Consider the following 25,977-nt stretch of genomic DNA (forward strand, 5'->3'; position numbering starts at 1 on the left):
AATTTTTCCTGCTCAGTTGTACACAATAAATATTACAGACATCACAGAAACTGAAGACAAGCAATTATATAGTAAGCCTGTGCAATTTTTTTGGTCTAGCCGATACCAAGAAGTTAAAAAGTCATTTTCAACTATCAAAGAAGCATGGTGGATTTGGGCTTCAAGTCTTATAATTCTGCTATTTAAGTAATACAGTTTCGAAAATCCATAAAATATTGCAGACAAATCACACATGTGCAGACCTTCTCCAGATACTACCTGGGTTTTCATCTTCCACTGTTTGGAGTAAATGATTAAAAAGGTCCAAAAGCTGAGATTGTTCCTGAATACTATAACACTCTGTGCTTAACTCTAAGACTGCTGCAACATTGTGGCATTGACATTCTTTTCATTAAAAAAAAAGTAAAATTTGGCATGAAGAAATCTTTAATATCTCTTTCACCTGAACTTCCCCAGTTGGGTACTGACAACAGCACTTGGTTTCATAACTTATTGAAGTTCCAAGGATATGCTGACAGGAGGGATCTTGTTTGGAGAATTGCATATGGCCACCTTCCAGTCAATACCATCAAATGGAGGTACTTTAACATTGGAGATCCAATCTGTGACATCTGTTATTAATTGGAAACAGTAGAACATGCATTCTACAGCTGCCCTCTTGCCCTGCATATTTGGAACAGATTATGTAATGTATTGATCATTCCATTACTTATAACAGAACAGGTTTTTTTTTGTAGTACCCACCACCTGTTAGCAATATGAAAAGAATTTTTATTTTATTATTATTATTATTACATAACACCTCCAGGGAATCCAAAAACTCATTAAAGGAGGGCACCTACTCTGCAACTCTGTCTCCACCACTCAATTCACCGACTACAACAAACCACAACTACACCAATGCCATGTACTACCAACCACCGCCACTAGTATTTTCACAGACAATCACAAACATCCATGCCCATGGCAGGCAAGGGATTCAAACCCGCAGCCTTTTGGCTGGAGAGTGGATACGCTAACCACTTGGCCAACCAGGATGGCATTATAATTCATATTATATAAATCATTATATAAATTATATACATAATATATTATATTATATAATAATTTATAATACTATATATAGTGAATTATATAAATCAGAGCCTCCTTAGCTGAGTCGGTATAGAGGAAGCCCTTTGGTCGGAAAGACCTGCACTCGATTCTTGTCCATGATGTGAGGAACCTTTATCTGGTCTCTTTCAATTAAAGGTGAGTTAGCCAGTCAGTCTCATATGGAGGTAGAGGATTTTTTTGCCAGGAAACTCGGGGTTTTTTGTCCCTCGGAGCAGGTAAACTGGCCCTGTGAACACATGCTGCTACATCCAAAAAAATACGTACATAATTCCTTGTTAGGAGGGCTCAACCTGTCCTAAGGGGCGGTCAAGGAACAAAGGGGGGGGGGAGAATGAACCCCACACAAATAAATAAATAAATATATAAATCATTATAATTAATGAAATAAAATACCATTTCTGGAAGCTTAGAAAGAAACATGGATTTGAAAACCAGCAACATGACAACCAGATGCTTTATAATATTGTATTGCAAAAATTTTATTGTTCAGTCAGATGATTTTTGTACTTCGAAAGAAGCATTCTAGGAGATATTAAATTTTTTAATAGGTGCTGCAGACCACCCATATTATGCAATATTCACCAGGGGGAGGTAAAATTCTGTCTATTTTTGCTATGAGAGGTTTTTAAATAGCTCCATCATCTTAATTCAATGTGGGTCTTATAGTCAATTTCAGAGATGACTGGATAGCAATCCCAGGCAGAGAAGACCAAGTTAAGGTGGCTAACTCAGATAATGCTAACCACCTGGGTATCAGTCATCTTTGCACTTTAATTTCAATCGGTCTTTTGGTTGTTCATCTATATGAGATTGGTGAAAAAGGAAAAACTCACAGCCTTTGGCTATATGATGATATAAAAACACTGAGGTCTTCTCTCTCTCTCTCATACTATCTATCTATCTGTCTTTTCTTTCTCCTAATACTATCAGGCTCTCTTGCACCCCTATACTAAATACTCTAGACCTATGATGAACACCCTTTTGCTTTTTCACCTCAGTAAAGGTCGAAACCAGTCCAGGTAATGACCCTTCCCATAATCCATGGCATAGCGTTATACACCTCCATAAGGATGTGTGCTTTGCATTATGGGACACAAAGGCAAGTGATGTGAGATCATTAGTGTCTATATACAAGTTGCCCTGTCCTGATTTATAATACTTTAGGTGTAAACTTTGTTTGCTTACACTTGGATAAAGGATTAACCTGAGAATATAATTTCTTGGCATGTTTAATTTATAGTTGTATGGCACACAAAAAAAAAAAAAAAAAAAAAAAAAACAGTACTGAATATCTATTATACACCCGTATTCTTGATAAAGATATCAAGAATACGGGTGCCAAAGTTCAGTACTGTTTTTTTGCATCATACTATACTTTCCTTAAATCAAAAACAAGAACTAATTGAAGAATAGGATAAACCAAATAAATTTATAAAAACAATCTGCATATCAGAAACAAAAAAAGAAAGTTAAAGCAAGGTATAAATTAAATAACTATTATATATTTTTAAATGCATATTTAGATCAATATTAAATACATATAAAATATTTATGTTAGCTCTGTGATTGATGTCACACAACTTACTTGATGATGGTAATAATACACACACTTAGAATTCTATCTAGTACAGTCGGTATCGTGTTGGCCTCGCATGCACGAAGTCCCCGAATCGAGTCCTGCCTAAGGCTTGTGAAGCGTGATTTCTGACTGTTTACTGGAGAGGCTATTGCCGTGTGTGTGTGAACACGGTGGGGAGTTGGGGTGACCTGGCTGATGTCCTATTGACACCAGAAGGTAAAGAGTGAACTAAAATCTTTTAACTTTTTTGCTTAAATGATCAGTATGGTGACTTGTATGGGTGCGCACATACTTTTCAAAAGAAGGAAAATTTTGCACACACCCACAGCAAAAAATTAGAGGGAACATTGCTTACAGGTATGTATGATGCTATGCATTATGGGAAAGGTTACCCAGACCAGTTTTGATCTTTATTGAGGTCTTGTCAATGGGAGCCAGACTCAGAGGTGATACTATACCTCAGTAGTAACAATAATAATAAACAAAATGGTAGAAGAACAGTTAACAAATATGAATTAAAGATATCAAGAAATTATACACTTGCCAGCCTGGTTGGCCAAGTGGTTAGTGTATCCACTCTCCAGCCAAAAGGCTGCAAGTTCAAATCCCGCTGTGGGAATGGATGTTTGTGATTGTCTGTGAAAATACTAGTGGTGGTGGTTGGCAGTAGATGGCATTCCTGTAAATGATGAAAGTAGTTGCGGTTGGTGGATATGGAGAGCTGTAGAGTAGATACCCTCCCTCGATGAGTCTTTGGACTCCCTGGAGGTGTTACATAATAATAGTTATTATTATTTACATGACACCTCCAAGGAGTCCAAAGACTCATCGAGGGAGGGGCACCTACTCTACAACTGTCATACAACTCATCCACCAACTACAATGAGCTGCAACTATACCAATGCAATCTACTGCCCACCATCACCACCACTAGTATTTTCACAGACAATCACAACCATCCATGCCCACGGCGAGATTCGAACCCACAGCCTTTTGGCTGGAGAGCGGATAAGCTAACCACTCGACCAACCAGGCCGGCAAGTGACCAGAGAGTGGCTCTGCTATCACATTCCCGAATGTTAAGAATGTCAAGTTCTTTCCTAATATCCTCATTTTAACATGATATTACCATTGATGCCATCTGTTCACTTCACCAATCTTTCTCAGAACTCACAAACAGTGGTCTCCAGTCTTTGATCAGAGTTTTATTTCTAACCTAGTTCTCAGATCCATAAATTCAAATTGGTTTGAACAATCTATTGTATAGCTAGTTTAGAGTTTTGACTAATTTCTCTCTTATTCCATATAATATACCATTATGATTCCATTTAAAGACCAAAATTCTTGACACAGACTCTGGCTGCAATATAGTGTTATGTATTTACTATTTCACCACAAATTGACTACACAATGAGACTTTTAATACATTGAAACAAAACTTCACTATAGAAAAAATACTCACATAATTGTCACTCTAGATACATAATTGATCACCCTAGATGCATTATCCACATATTTATCAATGTGGTTATTTACCACAGTGGCTTCATTTACAGGAAGCCACTACAAGATATATACACACAATCACACCATCACCAAGCTCACACTTTTTATTAGGTTATTATGATATAGAGATAAAATAAAACGGACCAACTAGTTTCATCACAAATAGCATGTGACTTCTTCAAGATAAAAACAAATATAAATGTAAAACTAGCAATTGTAAAATAAAAGGTAGCAAGTGAAGCTTGCAGGAACCATTGTATTAGAAATAATAGAAACACATGGAAACAGTGGAAGGTAGCATCTGCTTTTCAGCATTGCTTGCTGAAAAGTTGAAATGTGGAGTTTGAAGTGATCTGAAAAAAGATTTCCAAATATTGCAAAGAATAGGCCTTGGTTATTAGTCAGAGAGCCATGAGTAAAAATGACCATGGCTAATTCCTTTACTTGATGTGAGAGGAAATTGTCTTATAGAGCTCTTTTCCAATCAATGTCATGATGCGTATGCAGAGTAATAAACTAAAACTGAACTTTCTTCTGTTATGTGCTGCATCTGAGAAGTTTGCAAAACTTCTAGAAGACTGAGCTAAGCAGAAAAGGCCACAAGAACAAAGTATTCTGTAAGTTACAGGACGTTTGTGGAAGGGGAGGTGGGGGTTGTAGAAGGATTAATGCCTTTTGGAGAGCAGAGGAGGCTGTGGAGAAGAGGTTTGAAAGACCCTGCAATATCATGAAGTTTGAGGAGTTTGTCGATTTTGCTTGAGAGCCTAAAGATGCACAGATTAAAACAGAATCCCTATAGTGCAGATGTACAGATTGAAACAAAGCTTCTACAGTGCATATCATGATTTAGATCTGAAGTGAGATTAGAAAATAGTATTTTTAAAAAAATTTTTTGGACCAGTTTCCTAGGATATCCATTATGAGTGAGTTAGTAGAGTAGAAATTCCAATTCTTCATTTTTATTTTCATCACTATTTAGGATAGAGGTAGCATGTTTTTTAAGAGTAAGAATATTTCCTATTTTTTGTGAGGGATGATGCAAGGATAATGAATGAAGGTAACATGTGGTGTTTGCACTGGTTTGCTGTAAACATCTAATGTGAAGCCACCATCAGAATTTTTTGTGATTAGTACATCCAGAAAAGCTAGGTGTCCCTTTCCTTTTCCGATGTAAATTTTTTTTTTGATGGAATGAATCGAATGAAGTAAGGATTTATAGATAATTAACATATTATCTGCATATCTCTATCAAATCAAGGGTTTGGACTGGTTGATGCCAGAAATCTTTTTTCTTCATCATGTTGTCTGGCATTCTTTCCATCCTGGTCACTGTTTCACTGGTCACAAATGTCCCAGTCAATGAAGTTCTAAACCACATTGAAGACCTCTTCCCATCTAATCTGACAAAGCTATTTAAACTTTACCTCTAATCTAATAACTTTAAATGGAACAGGCAATTCTTCAAATAACTTTCTGCCCCTATTTTTTTTTTGTTGCTCTCATGCTCTGATCTCTTTATGGAAAATTTTGAAAAAAGTTTTCTACCATCACCCAATCCAAAATACTCAACCACTGCTGTTTAATCTATACATTAATAATTTTGGGAAGAACCTGACAGGTGATGTCCAACTGTTTGCTTATAGTGCAAAGATAGGCAGGGTAGTCAAGGATGCTACCAATTATATATTTGGTTTAATCCTTTATCCAAGTGTAAGCAAACAAAGTTTGTGCCTGAAGTATTTTCAGGACTGGGGCAACTCGTGGTAAAGGTGGTATAAGTTCTGATCACTTGCCTTAGTATCCCATAATGCAAAGCACATCTCCTTGTGGACATGTATACTGCTATGCATTAAGGCAGTAAGGCAGTATTTCTCAGACTTCAGATATCCGTTTACCCCCTTCTTAAATTTTCATTATTAACGAGTACCCCCTTATCAAAATAATAATAATAATAATAATAATAACAATAATGAAAATTTAAGAAGGGGTAAATTGAGCGATTGGTAATTGGTAATAAAAAAAAGAATATTTTATTGTAAATGTCTATTTTATTTGAATTTAAATGCAAATGTAAACAAAAAATATGATTTATTTTTAATAGAACAAAATTTATAAAGATACTGTAAATTTTTACTTAATTTAAATAATTTATCATCAATGAGAGGAGTGAAATTGCTTATGGTGGGATAAAATTTCAGCAAAATTTGGCTCTATAGTTCTTAATTTCAAACTCAGATGCTGTTCGACATCTATAATGCAGTTCCTCTTCTTCGTCTTAAAATCTACAAGGGCTGAAAATCCAACTTCGCACAGATATGAACCTTAGAGCTTTATTTGCTAATTCAGGAAATTCATTCTGTATTTGTAACCAAAATGATGATAAAGTATTGTCGTTCTATTTATTGTTTTAGGAAACCATCAGAAGCTAGTTCTAAAAGTTCTTATTCTATTGGCAACAGACCCTTTGGCATAGATTTGTTGATATTAAAAGGGTATCTTATCCACTCAATATTAACACATTCATTGCCAATTACGCGATATCGCGCGATGTGAGTTCTCACCAAACAGCCGATTACGCGTTATCGCGTTGACGTCGCTAACTAAATAAAAAAATAAAAAAAATTTGGCCACCACACGAAATTCCAATTTTCAGCTTGGCAATGAATGAAATCACACGATGCAAGTTCTCACCAAACGGCCGATCATGCGTTATCACGTGGACATCGCTAACTAAATAAAAAAATATAAAAAATTTGGCCACCACATGAAATTCCAATTTTCAGCTTGGCAATGAAAGTGTTAATGTCCAATTCAGGGAAATACTTTTATAGATTCATTTATAAGCTTTATAAATGCTGCCTGATAGTAATTTTCACATCATCATCAATTTGTTCATTTGAACTTGTGAGCAGTTCATAAAGAGATGGAAACACATCAAATTCTCCCTTACCAACTCGCTTTTCCCATAACTTCATCTTTGCCAATGTGGTGTTCATTTTATCTTGGAGATAAAATATAGAACTTTCCTTGCCTTGCAAAGACAAATTAAGATAATTTAATACAGTAAATACATCTGCCAGGTATGCTAATTGACTGAGCCATTTCCAATTATGTAAATGTTTTTTTTTTTTTCAATTCAAAATTTTCATCAAGAAAAACTTGTTCATTCTGCAGTTCAAATAAATGAGTAAGGACTTTTGCAAGAGAATACGAAAGAACATCATTTTGGAAAAGAAGTTGGTATGATTACTTCCCATTTCTTCACAAAGTTGAGAGAAAAGTCTGGCGTTTAGAGTATGGCCTTTAATATAATTTATGATTTTTACAGCTTCATCCAGAATTTTTCTTAGGTCTGTAGACATCATATGTGTAGCCAAAGCCTCCATGTATATGCAGCAGTATGCTGACTTTGCATCTGGTGCAATAGCTTGAATCCTTGAAACAAGCCCTTTTTTTAGATCCCACCATGGATTTCGTTTGGTCCATGTTTTATTCCAACACAAATTTTCCAATCAAGCTTGTTTTGATGCATAAATGTATTTATATTGTTGAATATTTCTTCTCTTGTTGTGTGTTCTGGCAAGGGTTGGCAAAATAAAAGGTCGTCATGAAATTTTTGATTTTTTTCATACTTAACGAACACTAGAAGATATGCAAAATTTGCAATGTCGGTGGATTCATAATCCTGCAACGTATAATAACGACTCTTACGTATATCGGATAGCAATATTTGTTTTATATTTTCAGCCATTTCAGTGATTCTTTGATGAACAATACTATTTAAAAGACAAATCCAATCAAAAGACCTTTTTGCATTATCTCCAATCATAAATTCTGCTTTTATTTCTGCTGCAGGCTTGACCAAAGTTTCACCAATTTTTTCCGCTGCACCACTTTTTGCTACTAATAGCCACACACGATATGAAGGTTCTAAAGCCTTCATATTTTCACCTCGTGACACAATCAACATCATTTTTTCAAGATTTGTTTAAATTTTTTTTAGTTTATTTTGAAAACACACTATTCATTATGTTTCGATTCAAAATGACGATTTAAATTACATGGTTTCATGCTTTCATTTTCTAAATTTCACCACAAATGACACATAATGGAATAGGTTCCTCTTCATTTCCCATCCATGAAAATCCACATATTAAGTAATTCATATCGTACTTGCAAAGTTTTTTCATCTTCTTCTTAGTTGATTCTTTAGAGATGTCAGATGACACACCCTTATCAATTTCATTTGATCCAGACACAATAACAACGTTTTCTTTTGCTTACAGCTACTTGCATCTGTTACTCATATATTGCTCTCTTTTGTGCATTTTATAAATCCAGTCTTTAACCAATGAACCATATTTAAGAATTTGAAAGCTAAAAAAAATTATATTTATTATAGGTATTATAACTTTAGTACATTATTAAAGCAATCATATGATTGTAAAAGTAGTGCAAACCTATTAATCGTTATTTTAATGAATAACAAATTTTTAATATCATTAAATAATGAAGCACATTGATTAATATCTCCTTAACTGTCTTAATTACATCTACTTTGATTCATATAATTACTTTTTTTATCAGTCACTATCTTACGCTCTTCACTTTGTTGCAGGCTCACAATATACGTCCATATACGAAGATTCACGTGATCACCCACGAATTTTCAAACTATTCAAATGAAGCAGTTACACAATTTGAGTAGGAGAAATCATAGATAATATATAATTTATTGAGAAATAGATACGTTTAAAATAATTATTTTTTTCTTAATAATGATTCCATGCGTTAAAGATGCATAGCCTTAGCCGAAAATTGCCACGGACCCCGCTGAAGACCTTTCATGTACCCCAGGGGGGGTAGCATACCACACTTTGAGAAACACTGCATTAAGGGAAGGGTCACTACCCAGACTGGTTTCAACCTTTATTGAGGTCTCGTCAGTGGGAGCCAGACTCAGAGGTGGTGATACTAAGGTGGAAGTAATGCAGAAGTCATATCACGATATACCAGTTGCCAAAAGGTGTGAACACCTTATTATCAAAATTCTCTGGATTAGAAAGAGATGGAAGTTTTTTCACTTGACTATGCTATCAATTATATATTTGGTTTAATCCTTTATCCAAGTGTAAGCAAACAAAGTTTGCGCCTGAACTATTTTCAGGATTGAGGCAACTTGTGGTAAGGGTGGTATAAGTTCGGATCACTTGCCTTAGTATCCCATAATGCAAAGCACATCTCCTGACTCTTCTCTTAATGCATAGCAGTATACATGTCTGTGAAAGAAGTTCCATCCAGTATCTCTAATCCAGAGAATTTTAATAATAAGGTGTCCACACCTTTTGGCAACTGGTATATGGTGATATGACTTCTGCATTACTTCCACCTTAGTATTACCACCTCTGTGTCTGGCTCTCACTGACAAGACCTCAATAAAGGTCGAAACCAGTTGGAAGCTTGGGTGATGAATGGTAATGCTGTAATCCATGAAGTCAACTGAGGCATGGCTGTTGCTGTTACCCCCCCCCCCCCCAGATGAAATATGAACAGCTCTGCTTGGTGGTGGGGTGAGCCTGCGATGGGGTAGAGCCAACGCTGAGAGTGCTTCTCAATGGCAGAGTTAACTTGTTACTGAGGGGAACAATGCTGAGTGTTTGATCCTGCAGGTCGCTCATTGTTGGGTGATCTGGGGGATCTCACGAGTTTTTGGAGAGGTAACCCCACACTTAAACAGGGAAACCAGTCTGGGTAGTGACCCTTCCCTTAATGCATAGCAGTATGCATGTCCGCAAGGAGATGTGCTTTGCATTATGGAATACTAAGGCAAGTGATCAGAACTTATACCACCTTTACCACGAGTTGCCCCAGTCCTGAAAATACTTGAGGTGCAAACTTTGTTTGCTTACACTTGGATAACGGATTAAACCAAATATATAATTGGTAGCATAGCCAAGTGAAAAAACTTCCATCAGTCAAGGATGCTACTGATATACAGCACTTAGAGACTGACTTGAGTAGGCTGGACAATAGTATGGACAAATGATAATGGCTATCAATTCTGTGATATAAGTATAAAGTTATGTGCTTAGGCATGACAGGATATCCAACATATTATATGGATATGCTTAGAGAAACTGATGAGGGAAGGAATTTTGGAGCATGATTGATAGGAATTTGAAGTTCAAATATTACATAGCAACAATGCAAATACAACTCAGAGGAGAATTGCAATGTTGAAACATATCAGAAATGTAAGGATGTTACAAAGATGCTATCAGAATTACAGAATATAGAATAAGAGGATAGATTGAGAGTATGTGGACTGCACATACTGGTAGTCAGAAATAGAGGGGTGATATGATAGACCCCTATCATATCACCCCTCTATCATATCCTCTTCTGAAAGGGTGTATTTGGATATTGGTTGATGAAATTTTTCATTATATGGAATGTGGGGAAAGGACAAAGGGGCATCCATGGACATAAAGTTTGTGTGCAGTTAAGAAAGGTAAGGGCTAGATTTTTCTCTCACAGAGCAGTGAGGGAGTGGAACAGTTTGTCTGTTGAAGTAGTAAGTGCATCTACTGTAGTTTAGGAGAAGGTATGATTGGTGTGGATGATGTATGGCCTCCTTTGATGATTCTCAGACTCTCTGGAGGTCTCTGATGATGAGGATGATGATGATAATAATAATCCACTCTATAAAATCCATTTTAAATTTATATATGATTATGACATCTTTTCTTTACGGCCTCTCAAGCAAATTTTGCACCCAACAAAATTTTAATTGATTCTCATAGTGAGAATAATCACCAACCTTCCTTCACCTTGGTAACCTACATCTGATTATCTTTATCAGAGTTATCCCATATTCACAAATAGGACCAAAATTGGCCCTATTTGTGAAATAAGATTTATAAGATTTAGAATTCATAAAATAAGATTTAGCGCCTATTTTACTTTCTTTTTACTAGTAGCCAACTATTTTATGTATGATTCATATTAGTGCTACTTAAATATATGTGTGTGTATAAAGTAGCAGAAATAATTGTTGGAGAAAGAGCTTGTATGTCAACAACATGTAAACTTTTGCAGAGAAATTAACTCAAAAATATTAGAAAAAATAATAATAGATACATTTAATGCTTATCTGGATAAACAAAATAATAGAGAAAATAAATAAATTCAAAAAATGTAAACCATGCATAAATCAAACATAAAAAATTAAAAAAAAATTATACCTGTCCAATTCAGACTTGATAAATTTCCTAAAAATAAATCAAATGAATTTATTAATAAAATAAACATGCAAAAAAGTAATAATAATAAATTTAAAAAATCTATATTTACATATCAAAAATATAAATTTAGTAAACTGTAAATATATAATATTTACTGAGTTTACCAATTATAAAATGTAGGAGAATGAATAACCAAGATGAGGATCAGAGTTGTAAGCACTGCAGAAAGATAAGTTAATTTTATATTTTAAAATTAACTTATCTTATGAGAATGGCATGATCCTGTAGTATAATATGTATGCATGGGGAGATATTGTAGATGTTTATGTGAAGAAGTTGAATGAGAGAGTTGAGCAAGTGAAGATATGCAGGAAGTGTGACATGCTAATGAGCCATGAGGCTTGTTTGAATCTGAGTAATCATCACTGTTGAGGAAGCATGTGAAACTGATGGTGAAGATAAGAGTATTCAATAGTTAAGTAAGCGTGCACAACTCATGGCAAAGAAAAGAGTGTGTAACTGTTAAGAAAGCATGTGAAACTGTTAAATAAAAGAAAATAAAAGAGTGTGACTGACAATCAGAAAGCATGCAAGGCTTATGGAGAAAAACATGCAATTAATAGTAAGAGGTTAACAAGCAGGGATGATGGCAAAAAATGGTAAAGGTCAAGGCACAAGAGGTCATCCCTGGAAGCTGTATAAGGAAGGTGTGAGCAAGGGAGTGAGAAGAAGATTTTTTTGCATGGAGAGTTGTGAATGATTGAAATGCATTGCCTGAGATTGTGATGTCTGCAGAGAATTGGAATGTGTTTAAGGTATGGTATGATGAATATGATGAACTGTGTGTATGATAAAAAGAACTTCCTGAATGAGTCTATGACTCCATGAGGTCTTGGAATAATAATACTAATAATACTACTACTAATAATAAAAAGCATGCGACTGATAGCAAGATAATAAAAGTGAATGATAGTGAAAAGTGGCATGAGATATGAAAGGAGAGCTGGTGAGGATGAGGCAAGAGAGGAACTATATGCAGAGTGAAATGAAGAGTATTGTAGATATGTAAGGAAGAATGAAGATGACTAGAATGAATGATGGCTGTATGAAAGAGGTAATGAATAGCAGGAGAATAGTGTGTTCAATGACAGGATGTACAAGGTTTTTATCACAGGAAGTAGAACAAATAGAGCGATTGAGGTGTGTATATGAGGATAGCACGAGTAAAAGTGTTGGAAACTAGGAAAATGTAAGAATGGGTATCAAGTTGTTCAGAAGAATCAAATATAACAGGATTGTAGGAAAGGTATTCATTGTGTTGTAAGGTATAACAGTGATGACATGAAGTGGAAAGGAAAGATTATAAATGATAAGATAGCAGAAATGTGTGGAAAGAATGGAGTGCAGTTTGTGAACGTATGGAATGAGTTTGAGGGGAAACTGTATAAGGGTGAATGTTTGAATAATTTGGGTGTGAGTGGCCTTTTCAGATCACTTTTCAGATCACTTCCAGATAAAGTAATGACTGCAGATAATTGATCACAGCAAATAAGAATTCATGTGGAAGAAGGGATTAAAGCAGTGCTCATCAATGGAGAAGTGAGTAGTATGAACAAGGATAATGAGGGAATAAGAGTGCAAGACAGACAAGGAAATGGTGGAAAGTCAGGATGCACAAGTGAGAGAAGGAGAAAGGTTTTTGCTGGAAGAAGAAGTGAATGTGTGAGTAGTTATGGTGTGAGTTGCTTGGAGAGACCGCTGCTTGAAGGTAGAGAAGTGAGTAGAGAGAATGAATCAGATCAAATGGGAAGTGATGTGGAAGAGCAGGAGAGTAAGATAGGAGAGATCACAGAGGTTGTTATGAATGGGGAAGTGAGTAGTATGAGAATAGAAAATGAGAGAATGGGTGTGTAAGAGGAGCAGGGAAACAGGGAAGGCTCAGGGTGGACAGGGGTACACAGTGTGAGAAAGGTGGATGCTCCAAGAGGAGGTGAGAGAGCATGTGTAGACAGGAAAGGAATGAGATGACTGGGGATCAAGGGGAAACGGTTAGAATTGAAGGGGGTTCTAAAATGAAGAAGAAGAAAGGAAAATGGCCCCAGTCGAGAATGGAGAGATCACATTGAGAGAGAGAGAGAGAAAGAGAGAGTGGTATCAGCGATACTAGCTGTAGATCCAGAAATGAGCTGTTGTGTTTGTATACAAATGCTAGAAGTATAAGAAACGAGACAGATGAGATGGTTCCACTAATTGCGTCTGTTCAACCCAAAGATTGTCGGAATAAGTGAGACATAGTTGGAAGAGAGTGACATCCTGACAGGAATAGAGATGGAAGGGTATGATGTGTTTTGTGAGGAGAGAAGGGGTAAAAATGGAGGGGGAGTGCTATTGATGATAGAGAAAGAGTTATGTCCATACAAAGTAGAGATGCAAAATGGGAATAGTGCCAGTGGTTTTGAGGCAGTATGATGTGAGAGAGAGGTGAATGGAATCAAATACTTCGTGGGATGTTGTTATAGACCAGGTAATGTGGATGGTGGTGATAATGAAATGTATAATCAAATTTGAGAAGCAAATAAGGAAAGGGTGATCATTACGGGTGATTTTAATTATGGCAATAGAGACTGGAATGATGAGATAGCAACTGGAAGTAAAGAAAATGAGTTTCTTGAGTTTATGAGGGATAACTACCTCAGACAGTATGTAACAGAGGGTACACATCAGGATTGAGGGTCTTGGATTTGGTCATCTCATCAGAGGATGTAATTATAAATGAGGTGTCAAATCATCCACCAACTGGTGATAGTGATCATGAGGTGATTAGCTGGGTGGTTGTCTGCAGTGTGAAAACCTCTGTGAGAAAAGGGTATATGTGGAACTACAAAGGGGTGATTATGAAGCGCTCAAGAGACAGGTTGTGGGTGTAGAATGGAATGAGGAGTTAGCTGGAAAAGAGATCAATACAACTTGAGGGATTTTCAAAAACTATCAGATGCAATGTCTAAATGTATTCCAATGGTGAGAAGGTTAAATAAGGTAGGTGTGAGATGGATGAATAAAGAGATTAAGAATGCGATACAGAGAAAGAGGGCATTGTGGAGGCAGTATAAGAGAAGTGGAAATAACCGATTTCACGAGGTCTACAAAGACCAGGCAAAGGAGGGTGACTTGGTTGGTGAGGGTAGCTAAAGAGAGGCATTAACAGCGGTTAACTAATGAAGCCAAAACAACTCCTAAGGAGTTCTTTTGATATGTAGCCAGCAAAAGAAAAACTGATCATGGAAGAATGACATTGATAGGAGAAAATGGTATAAAGACAGCTGTTGCAGAATGTGTGGTAAAGATACTTAATGAGCAGTTCCTTCAGTCTTGTGAATGTGACTACATTGAGAGACTGAGAGCAGTAGATGACAGGGAGGAGAGACTGACTGTAAGTGAGCAAGAGGTGTGTGGGGAGTTGAGTAAACTAGATGTTAAAAAGGCTGTGGGACTTGATAATATATTACCACGTATTCTGAAGGAATGTGCCAGGGAGTTGACACCTGCCTTGACATATTTTCTAAAAAGAGTCTTGCACTCAGTCGAGTGCCTAAGGAGCGGAAGGAGGGCAAGATTGTGCCACTTCATAAAGGAGGTGAAAGAACTCAAGCATCAAACTATAGGCCTATCTGTGTGTCAGGTGTTGTGGTTAAGTAGTTACGTTGTTGGAGAAGCTTGTGAGAACTAGGATCCAGAATTGGGTTGACAACAATGGTATTATATTTGATGGACAGCATGGATTTTCTAAACGGAGGTCATGTTTTAGTAATCTACTTACTTATTACAATAAAGTGACTGCTTCCTTGGACAGAGGAGAAGGATACACCGTAATATACTTGGATTTCTCAAAGGCTTTTGATAGAGTACTTCATGATAAGTTGACAATCAAACTAGAGCAGATGGGGTTGGATATTAGATTAGTGCATTGGATTGCAGACTGGCTATCTGATAGGTATCAACAAGTTGTGTATGGTGGAGTGATATCCAGGAAAAGGAAAGTCACTAGTGGAGTGCCTCAGGGGTCTGGTTTAGGGCCATTACTATTTAACTTGTATATTAATGATATTGGCCAAGATTTGGATGGAAATATTCAGTTGTTTGCAGATGATGCAAAGTTGGGATGAACCATAAAGAGTAGTGAAGATGTTGTGGCATTGCAAGAAGACTTGAATAAATTGAGTGTTTGGACAAGCAAATGGGGATGTGAGTTCAATGTTGCAAAATGTAAGGTTTTAAAATTTGGAAAAAAGATGGGATGCAGAATTTATGCTTGGTGAGAATATATTGTTGGAGGTAGAGGAAATAAGAGATCCGGGGGTGATAGTGGATAAGGATCTAAAATTTAGGGGACACATCGCCAAAATTGTGAAGACAACACAAAGACTTCCGGGAATGATGTGGAGGACACTGACGTGTAGAAGTAGGGAAATTCTTGTTCCGTTGTATAAGGCTTTGATTAGGCCACACATGGACTATTGTGCCCAGATTTGGTCACCGAGTTTTCAGAAGGATGAAGAGATGTTGGAAAGGGTCCAAAGGCGACTGACTAAGGTAGTTTCTGACCTCTGGAATGTTGAGTATGAGGAAAGATTGAGAAGATGTAATTTGCAGAGTCTGGTGGAGAGAAGGAAGAGGGGAGATATGATAGAGACCTACCAGTTGGTAAGGGGTTGTTATAAGATCAATGGTTGAGAAGTTCTACAGAGAACAGTGTGAGATCAGGGGAGAACCAGTGGTCATCCCTGGAAACTGTATAAAGAGGGTGTGAGTAGGGGAGTGAGAGGCAGGTTTTATTTCATGCAGGGTTGTGAATGATTGGAACGCCTTGCCTGAAAGTGTGGTGTCTGCAAGGAGTTTTAGTGTGTTTAAGACACGGTATGATGAGATGTGTGTGTGATAAAAGGACCTCCCAGATGAGTCTTTGACTCCATGAGGTCTTGGTAAATAATAGTAATAATAATAATAATAATAATAATATTGGAGAACCTTAATGTGAATATGGCCATGGGATTAGATGGCATATTGGCTTATAAATCACAAGAATTTGTATTGGAATTACGAACTCCACTGACCAAGTTCTGTACTTTAAGCCTCAGTGGGTTCCAAAGGAGGAGGATTGAGGGCAAAATAATCCCACTGAATAAAGGAGAATCCAAGACAGAAGTAGCAAATTATAGGCCAATTAGTCTCTCAGGGGTGGTGGTTAAGGTATTGCAGAAATTGATAAAAGACAAAATTCAATACTAGGAATATGATACTTCATAAGTGGCAACATGGTTTCGTGCAGGGTAAGTCTTGCCTTAGTAATATGCTTACTTTTCATAATAAAGTGAGTCGAATAAAGTGAAAATGGAGTTGAATAAAGAAAAATTGCTACTAAGAGCTGGTAGCCTTTGCAAAGGCATTTGGCAGGATTCGACATATAACTCCATTGCATAACTTGAAGCAAATGAAAGATAGATATGAATATGGTGATTTGGATTAGATGGTTGGATGGGGGTGATATCAAAGAGTGGCGAGTAGTTTATGGAGTAGTTGCATCAAGGAGAAGGCAGATGAGTAGTGGTGGTGTACCACACAACTCAGTACTTGGTCCTCTGTTATTTAAGTTGTACATCAATGATATAGCCAATGATCTGATAGGAGATATTCAGTTTTTTTGCTGACGATGCCAAACAAGGAAGAGCAAATAGTAAATAAAGGTGATGTAGAGATCCAACAGGATGACTTAAATAGACTGGGAGTATGGGCTAATTTAAAAGGGCTGCCAGTTTAATGAGGCCAAAGAGATCAGAAGCTGTGTACTATATCGATGGAACTGAACCATAGGAAACTGATGAGGCCAGGAACTTGGGTGTGATTGTAAATAGGAGTTGAAGTTTAGAGAGAATATTTTGAAGGTAACCAAAATAGCACATTAGATTATGTGGTTGTTGAAGAACAACATGGAAAGCAGGTTCTTCAACAACTTATTCTCTTTTATAAGCTTCAATTCCATTTTATTATTATTCCTTTTTATAAGCTTTAATAAGACCACATGTGGACTTCTGTACCCATATCTGGTCACCCGGATTACGTGGGAATGAAGAAATGGTGGAGTGGATGCACAGCCAAGTGACAAAGACTCTGGCAGGTCTATGGAATGCTCCTTTATTATTATTATTATTATTTAGGCCTCCATGGAGTCAAAAGACCCATCATGGGAGGTCCTTCCTAAGAAATACAAAGTCTATCAAGACTCATCGAGGGGAAGTCCCCATAAGAAAGACAAAGTCTATCATACCACTCCTTGAACTCATTGACCATTCTCGCTCTCACCACTCCATCAGGCAATGCATTCCATGGTTCAACCACTCTCCATGCAAAGAAAGAAACCACTCCTCACCCTCTTGCTCACAGTTTTCTTTCGTAACTTCCAAGGATGGCCTCTTGTCATCACTCCTTCCCGCTGTTCAACCAAGCGAAAGAACTTCCCAGTGTCAACCCTGCAACCACCTCTCAACAGTTTAAAAGTCTCAATCATATTACCTCTCCTTCTTCTATCCATCAAACTCTGCAGTCCACATTCCCTCAGCCGATCCTCATAACTATCATTAAAATCCTGAAACCATCTTTCTTATATGCCTTTGTACCCTTTCCAACAGTTAATTTATCCCATTCAAATCCTGGGGACCAAATCTGAGAACAATAATCCAAGTGTGGTCTGATCAGAGACTTATACAACGGAATGATAACCCTTTTATCTCTACAGGTCAGGGTCCTTCTCATAATTTCAGCAATCCTCTGTGTTACCTTCACCACCTTTGCAATATGTCCCCTAAACTTCAGGTTTCTATAAATCATCAATCCCAGATCTCTTGTGTCCCCTACTTCCTCCAGTATAACTCCTCCCATAGAGTATGCAGTGTCCTATCGATGTTTCCCAAACCCCAAGACCTTACATTTTGCTGCATTAAACCGATACTCACCATTCATTTGCCCATCTACCTAGCTTATTCAAATCCTCTTCCAGGGTTACCACATCTGCACTATTACTAATAATCCTTTCCAGCTATGCATCATCTGCAAACAACTGAATATCCCCTTGCAATCCACTGACAATGCCATTCATATAAAGGTTAAACAATATAGGTCCCAGTACTGAGCCCTGTGGGACCCTGCTTGTAACCTTCGGCTTCATTGAAACTACCCCATCATACACAACTCTTTGATGCCTATCAGACAGGCATCTGATACCCATTTTTATCCCACAATATCATTCTTTCACATTTCTCCTCCTACTAGCAACATATCTAAAAAATCCCAAGAATTTTCTTTGGATCTTAGGGCCAACCTCCTCTCATATTCCAGTTTTGTCTTCCTTCCCATACTAGTCACTCGTCTGGCCTGTGTCTTATACTCTTCATGCATCTTCTCTTCTCTTCTCCTTATATCTCTTTCATAGCCTCTTTTTTGCATGCAATTCCTGTTTAATAATGTCTGTCATCCACTTTACTCCAAATTGTGTCCTCTTGTTCACTCGTGGTATACTACTTACCATTTCATAATTTCCCATGCAAGAATGATATCCTGGCCTTCCAATTCCTCCCTCCATGAAACTTCCCCAAGTTGATGTCTAAGACTATTATAATCACCTGCCTTATAATTCCACATATGTTCCCATCTCTTTGATACTCCTGCATGTCTATTCATTTTCCAAGTAAAAACCATATGGTCACTCTCTCCAACTGGCAGGAGAGATGTCATCTCAGTTATTATCAACTCTTCTGATGCTATAACCAAATCCAAAACTCTTGAACCTGTTGTTCCCTCTATTACATGTTGCCTAAGATATTTGTCCCTCAAAAATTCTAGAAATTCCATTGCTTTATTGCTACATGCATTTTCCTCTCCCCAGTTTATACTACTGTAGTTAAAATCTTCCATAACAATCATTCTTCTTGCATTTGCCAAACTCAACTGTCTAAACATTTCCTGGTCCCCACCCTCTGTACTCCTGGGTCTGTAGCAACAGCCCACTAAATATCCTGTCTTGCCCACCTCTACCTCACAATATATGCTTGCAAAATCATTAGTGTCACTGCCTTTCAAGGTCTCCACTATTAGAGGACATAAGCAGTACTCCACCACCACGCTTTCCCTTCCTATCCTGCCAAAAAATTCTGTACCCAGCGACTTCTATTCCTGTTATTATATCCTCTTCTGTCAACCATGTCTCAGTGATTCCAATAATTTTTGGCCAGACTGATGCTATCTGCACCACCAATTTCTCTCCCTAATTCTGGATACTCCTGGCATTAGTATATAGCATGTAAATGCCATTGTTTCTATACCCAGCATTATTCCCTCTAGACTCCACTGGGCTCAGTGTTACCTGATGTCGTCCCCCTTCTCCAAAGTACCCATTCCCATAAGAGGCCACCCCTGCTACCATCCTCTCTGGGACACACTGACTTGTTCAGAACAGCAATCTCTCCGGATGCCTACATCCTTCCTCATTCAAATGTAAATGGTCTCTTGCATACAATTCCTCTCTGTTCTCAAACGCACTCCAAGCATCCACATATTCCAGTCCTCTCTTGTTATACATTTTAGCTATTATGTCATTCAATATTACCACTCTTCTGCTCAGTTCGTTATTATCATACCAAGGCAACACACACACTATCTTTCCTCTCTGTGTCTTCTTTCGTACCACCTCAAGCAAGAATCTCATATCTCTCGCTGCCCTATTTACACCACCACTCAAGTCATTTGTTCCCACCATCACAATTATTTCATCCACCCTTTCACCTCTCTTAATTGCCAAAGCCTCCCTTTCTCTCATTCCTCCTGGCAAACACTCCTCATGCATCCCATCTTGAATACCACAGATCAATTAGTCTCCATACATTATACCTCTTACCATTCCCTCTCTCATATTGTTTCCATTTTCTCCTCTTCTTTCATTCCCATACCCCTCTCTCTCATTCCCTCTCTCCTACTGTTTCCATTTTCTCCTCTTCTAGCACTCCCATACCTCTCTCTCATTCCATTGTCTCCTCTTCTAGCACTGCCACACCTCCCTCTCTCATATAAGCTCCTTATAAGAATAGACTGTGGACTTAGAGAAGTCTCTAATAGGCAAAAGAGATGAACCACGACAGAAGCATTTAAGTTATTAAAGGAGTTTTATAGGATTGCCATTGAAGACTTTTTCCATTACATGGCAGGAAAAAAGAGAGAGAGAGAGAGAATAAGGGGCCATCCATGGATATTGAGTAAGAGTGTGGTTAGTAAGGCTGATAAGACTAGATGTTTTGCTTGGAGGGTGGTGAATTGGTTGCCAGAGATGGTTGTGTGCTTCATCAGTGGAGGAGTTTAAGGAAAGGTATGATAGTTATTTTGTGGGTTTCCTGATGAGTCTACTGAAGCCATGGAGATACCCATATAATAATAATAATAATAATAATATATGTAATTTCTGCTAGTTTTTCCAATTTAAAATGGTTTTCTATATACAGATTTTATAAATTAATGGAAGCACTTCTTTTATTTAAATTAAATTAAAAAGAGATGCTATTTGTTTGTAAGCAACACTTTGAAAAGAAGTAATATGTTACTAATTAAATGAAGAGCCAAAGGCTTCAACTCAGCGACATGAACTTATTTAAGTTAAGGGATATTGCATCCCATATTGTTTCATATCCGAATAAAAAAACTCGAAGAGTTTCATGCCGAATATAGAAACTATATAAAGTTCGGCGATTCCAAGCGTAAGCAAATACCTGGATAGTGCAACAACTGACCCATTTGGTAGTGCAACACTGAGGCAACTCATAGTAAGGGTGGAGCAAGCTCTGATCACTAGTCTTGGTATTTACCCATAATGTGAAACCTAGCTCATAGGAGCTGTATTACTGTTCTACATTATGAGAGGTCACTACCCAGACTGGTTTCAACCTTTATTGAGGTCTTATCAGTGAGTAGGTAGATCAAGTTTATAATACCAAATATAAATATACTAAATACTTATTTAAATGAACTTATTCAGCTATGAAACAATATGGCATGCAATATCCCTTAACTTAAATAATATGTTATTTTGCAAGTGAACAGATTAATTTTATTTGTTATGAAATGTATTTTTGAACAATTTTTTAGATAATTTCTTTATCTGAATGAAAAATGTTTATCTATATCTATTGTATGCTCAAAATCTGCAACTAAAGATATAGTTAAATTACTACCTGTTGTTACTAAGGTCACGGTTAGTGCCCAGAGTATACAAGCTGTTTAGAATCTTGTAACATCCTACTTGAATATCATCCACTGCAAAAAAGAAATGATGCAATTCACAATCACTTTTTTATATTTTTTTGTTATAAGTTTATATGTATTATTAATTTGATATTATATATATAAAAAGATAAGCCAAAATTTGAAATGCTTTTATGTCACATTTTTTGTCTTACCAGCTCTTACTGGCTGCCAGCCCGGAACTCGAGGGGTTAGGCACCATAGGCACTGGGGGGGGGACAGAGCCCCCAGTATATATATATATATATATATATATATATATATATATATATATATAATATGTATATATATATGGCAGTAATCCCATAAATAATTTTAAAAAATAAATTTCAACTTGAAGCAGCACGACATAAAATTCAAACGTCGCGGCCGAACTTGTTTGTGATTGCGGCAGAAGAATACGGCGTTATGCGGCGTTTGTTTGGGAGAGGTGGTGTCACTTGGGTCCCAGCATACACTCTTTAGGTACCGCGTGCTTTACATCTGCTCTCTCACTTTTGTGTTTGTGTTTTATTGTGACTTTTTACCTTTCAATATGGCTCCCAAACGTAAGGCAGACTCTTCCGATAGTAGTGTGTCGAAGAAAAAGAAAGCCATTACGTTAGAAGTGAAATTAGACATTGTATTTGTTTCATTTTTGTCATTTTTCTGTACTATACAGTAATTATGTTCTCCCTTTCATTTTCCTATGGCCTAGTTCTGTTTCTTGATATATACGTATGACTTTAGGGTGCTTTAGGTTAGGTAAGTAACTTAGGCTATGGTAATTTTGACTTGCATCGAAAATCGCCTTCGTCAGTCCGTAGGAACGGACTTCCAACATAACTCGAGGATCCCCTGTATGTGTGTGTGTGTGTGTGTGTGTGTGTGTGTGTGTACACACACACACACACACACACACACACACACACACAAGGGAAGTCTGGAAAGTTCTGATAAACATATTGAACGAAAATGTTTTTTCTGAAACTATATTTTCTTTTAGAATATTTAAGACAAAATTAATTAACTTTTATTCTAGGTGTTTATTAGAACTTTCCAGCCCTTCTCCATATCTATATATCCCCATATCTATATATATATATAGATATGGGGAGAGTAAAAGAACTAAAAAAAGAACTACAACAACATCTTAAATGGACCTTTAAAAGCAATGGCTACTCTTTAAAAAGTATTAACAAACAATTATTCCACTGTCAACGTAGCAACGTAGAGACACAGGTCGACTCCAAAGGTTATGTCTCCTTGCCATATATCAGCACACTATCCAAAAAACTAAGTAGAATCTTAAAATAAAAGAAGTTTAGCATACAAACGTGCTTCTCGACTCTTCCAAAAATAAGATCAAGTTTCAACAATTACAAACAATCTCACAACCTCTACAATTCCCAGGAGTATACAAAATCACATGTGAGTGCGGAAAACCTTACTATGGCCAAACGGAGAAAGCTATCCTCCTATGTCTCGAGGAACACCAGATAGACATTGCTTACAAGAGAACCAGGGCTACTGCCCTATCAGGCCATGTTCTGTTTTCAATAAACACAAATAACGAAAGCCACCAACATGAAATAAATTGGACAACAACTTCAAACCTGCACATTTGCCACGATGAGGTAGAACACTGCATTGTTGAGTCAAAAGAAATCACCTTGGACCCCCTTCATATGAACAATAATCTCAGCTATAATTTGCCTGACTCTTTCAGCTCTACTATCAGATACTGGCGATCTCGTGGATCCACACACGTACAGGTGTACAACAATAGAACTTTATCACAGATTATAGCTCAAGTTCATAATAACTGTAATTTACAGTCGAATTTATAGCTTTATAATTTTATAGCTTTAGACTGTCTCAATGTTTTATTCAGTATCTTTTAATAGCTTTCTATGTTCTTAATGCCTGACGTAGTCGATCCTGAAGAAAAACATGTTGCGTATCCAATAAATCTCAATTTGTTATAATTCTCGGATTTTTAGTCAGTTTATATAAAAAATGAATATATATATACATATACATATATACATACATAAACTTTTATTTTATTTATTTATTTTTGGTAAAATAGTAACCTTCAGTACATAAAACATAAAATTCCATGTTTCAGGCATTAACAATGGAATTTCATGATATAAAATTCTATTGTAAGATTATCAAAGAAAAAAAAATTGTATGTTGACATAATAGAATTAAATGGAATTTTTGAATGGGTGAAAGAGTAAGGTTACAGTTTTAATTTTAAAATGCATGAGGAGTGCATATTAAAATTAAATGTTCCACTAATGTAATACCACTAATGTTGGTACCCTTGTGTACCAAAGTAATGGAATAGTTCTTCAGGAGGCAGACAAGATGCAGAATCTGTGGATGATAGTTGGCAGTAGTATGAAGTTTAGAGAGCACATTACAAGTGTTGCATAAACTATGCAGCATAGTGTTTTTATAATAAGGAGTGATATGCTGAAAAATAGAGATGAGGAAGTGAATGTTGATTGAGCTATTTGTAAGGCATGGGTTTGACCAGAGAGGAAATACTGCTCTAATTTGGTTAGTGAGTTTCTATGGTGATGTGAAACTCTGGAGAGTCAAGATGACTGACTTGGCATTATCAAAATTCTGAAATGTTGGTTATGGGGAGAAGTAAATTGAAGAGTTTAATTGACAGGTGGAAAACAAGTGGTATGATAAAAGATTTTTAAGTTGGTTAGGGGAATTTTTACCAGAATTATTACAGAAGAGATTATATGTAGAGTGCAGAATGAGAGGGAATGTGAAAGGCAGATGTATTACATGGAGAATAATGGGTGAGATGAATTAATTGCAGGAATGTGATGAAAGTCTTGTAGTGGGTAGGGTTCCCAAGGAGTAGAAAGAAGGCAAAATAGTACCACTCCACAAGCATTGTTCTAAGTCAGAAGTCTCCAACTATAGGCCAGTCTCTATAACTGCAGTTGTGGTCAAGGTGTTGGAGAGATTGGTAAGGAATAGAATACAGAATTGGGTTGATGGACATGGCATTCTTTATGACGGTCAGCATGAATTTATAAAGGGTAGGTCCTGTTTCAGTAATTTACTTGCATTTTATGATAAGGTGACGAGTGTGTTAGATAAGGGAAAATCATATACAGTGATATTTTTAGACTTTGCAAAAGCATTTGATAGATTACCACATGATAAGTTGGTGTATAAGCTGTAGAGGATGGGAATAGAGAGTATAATGGTTAGATGGGTCAGAGATTGGCTCTCTGAACGATATCAACAGGTTGTGTATGATGGAGCAGTGTCTCAAAAAAGAAGGATAACCAGTGGCGTACCCCAGGGTTCTGTTCTAGGGCCCCCCTGCTGTTTAACTTGTTTGTAAATGATATATCATGTGGACTGACTGACTGGGGATCTCAGTTATTTGCTAACAATGCAAAGTTGGGAAGCATTATAAGTAGCACTGCTGATGCTGAATCCCTTCAGGGGAAGATTTCAATAGACTTTTTACTTGGACAAAAGAGTGGGGTTGTAGTTTTAATATCAATAAGTGCAAGGTGTTGCATTTTGGAGTGCAGAAATATAAGGCTGCGTATATTGATGATGCCGTACTGCAGGAAGTGGATGAGATTAGAGATTGGGAAGTGATGGTTGACAGTAGACTGAAGTTTAGAGGTCATATTGCTAGTGTTGCAAAGGTTCAACATCATAGTGCTGCTATGATAAGAAGTACTCTAACATGCAAGGATAAGGAAGTGGTTGTGCCATTGTATACGGCACTGGTCAGACCGCATTTGGATTATTGCGCTCAGATGTGGTCACCTGGTTTTCAATGTGATGTGGAGACATTGGTGAGGATTCAGAGATGAGCGACTATGAAAATATCAGGACTTTGGAATGCTGGCTATGGAGAGAGGTGATATGATGGATGTTAAAGTTAGTCAGAGGATTTTATCAGATTAATCCAGAGGGGGATTATAAAAAGAGTAGAAGGTGAGAGGGGAAAGAACTAGAGGTCATTCCTGGAAGTTATGTGAAAGTGTGGTGAAGAAGGGTGTGTGGAGTAGATTTTTTACATGGAGAATTGTCAGTGAATGAATGCATTGCCAGAATGTGTTGTTAATGCAAGGATGTTAAGGACTTTAAGATTCTATATGATAAATATGTTGTTAGCTGAATGAACCTCCCATGATGAGTCTGTCAACTCCATGG

At 36.9% G+C, this 25,977-nt stretch overlaps 1 protein-coding gene across 3 annotated transcripts in view; it reads right to left on the minus strand.

The window, feature by feature from the left end:
- The window catches only part of RyR (Ryanodine receptor), a 1,703,288-nt gene that overhangs the window by 685,465 nt on the left and 991,846 nt on the right, over positions 1-25,977 (minus strand). For all 3 annotated transcript variants that reach the window (XM_090399345.1, XM_090399347.1, XM_090399344.1), the window contains exons 70-71: positions 21,714-21,795; positions 11,446-11,472 (exon numbers count right to left, since the gene is read on the minus strand). In XM_090399345.1, coding sequence (XP_090255471.1) covers positions 11,446-11,472; positions 21,714-21,795 — 109 coding nt within the window. The remainder of the gene's footprint in view (positions 1-11,445; positions 11,473-21,713; positions 21,796-25,977) is intronic.

This window comes from Typopeltis vanoorti, chromosome 10 (assembly GCF_054136105.1).
Source record: "Typopeltis vanoorti isolate ZY-2024b chromosome 10, IOZ_Tvanoo_1.0, whole genome shotgun sequence".
Lineage (NCBI taxonomy): Eukaryota > Metazoa > Arthropoda > Arachnida > Uropygi > Thelyphonidae > Typopeltis > Typopeltis vanoorti.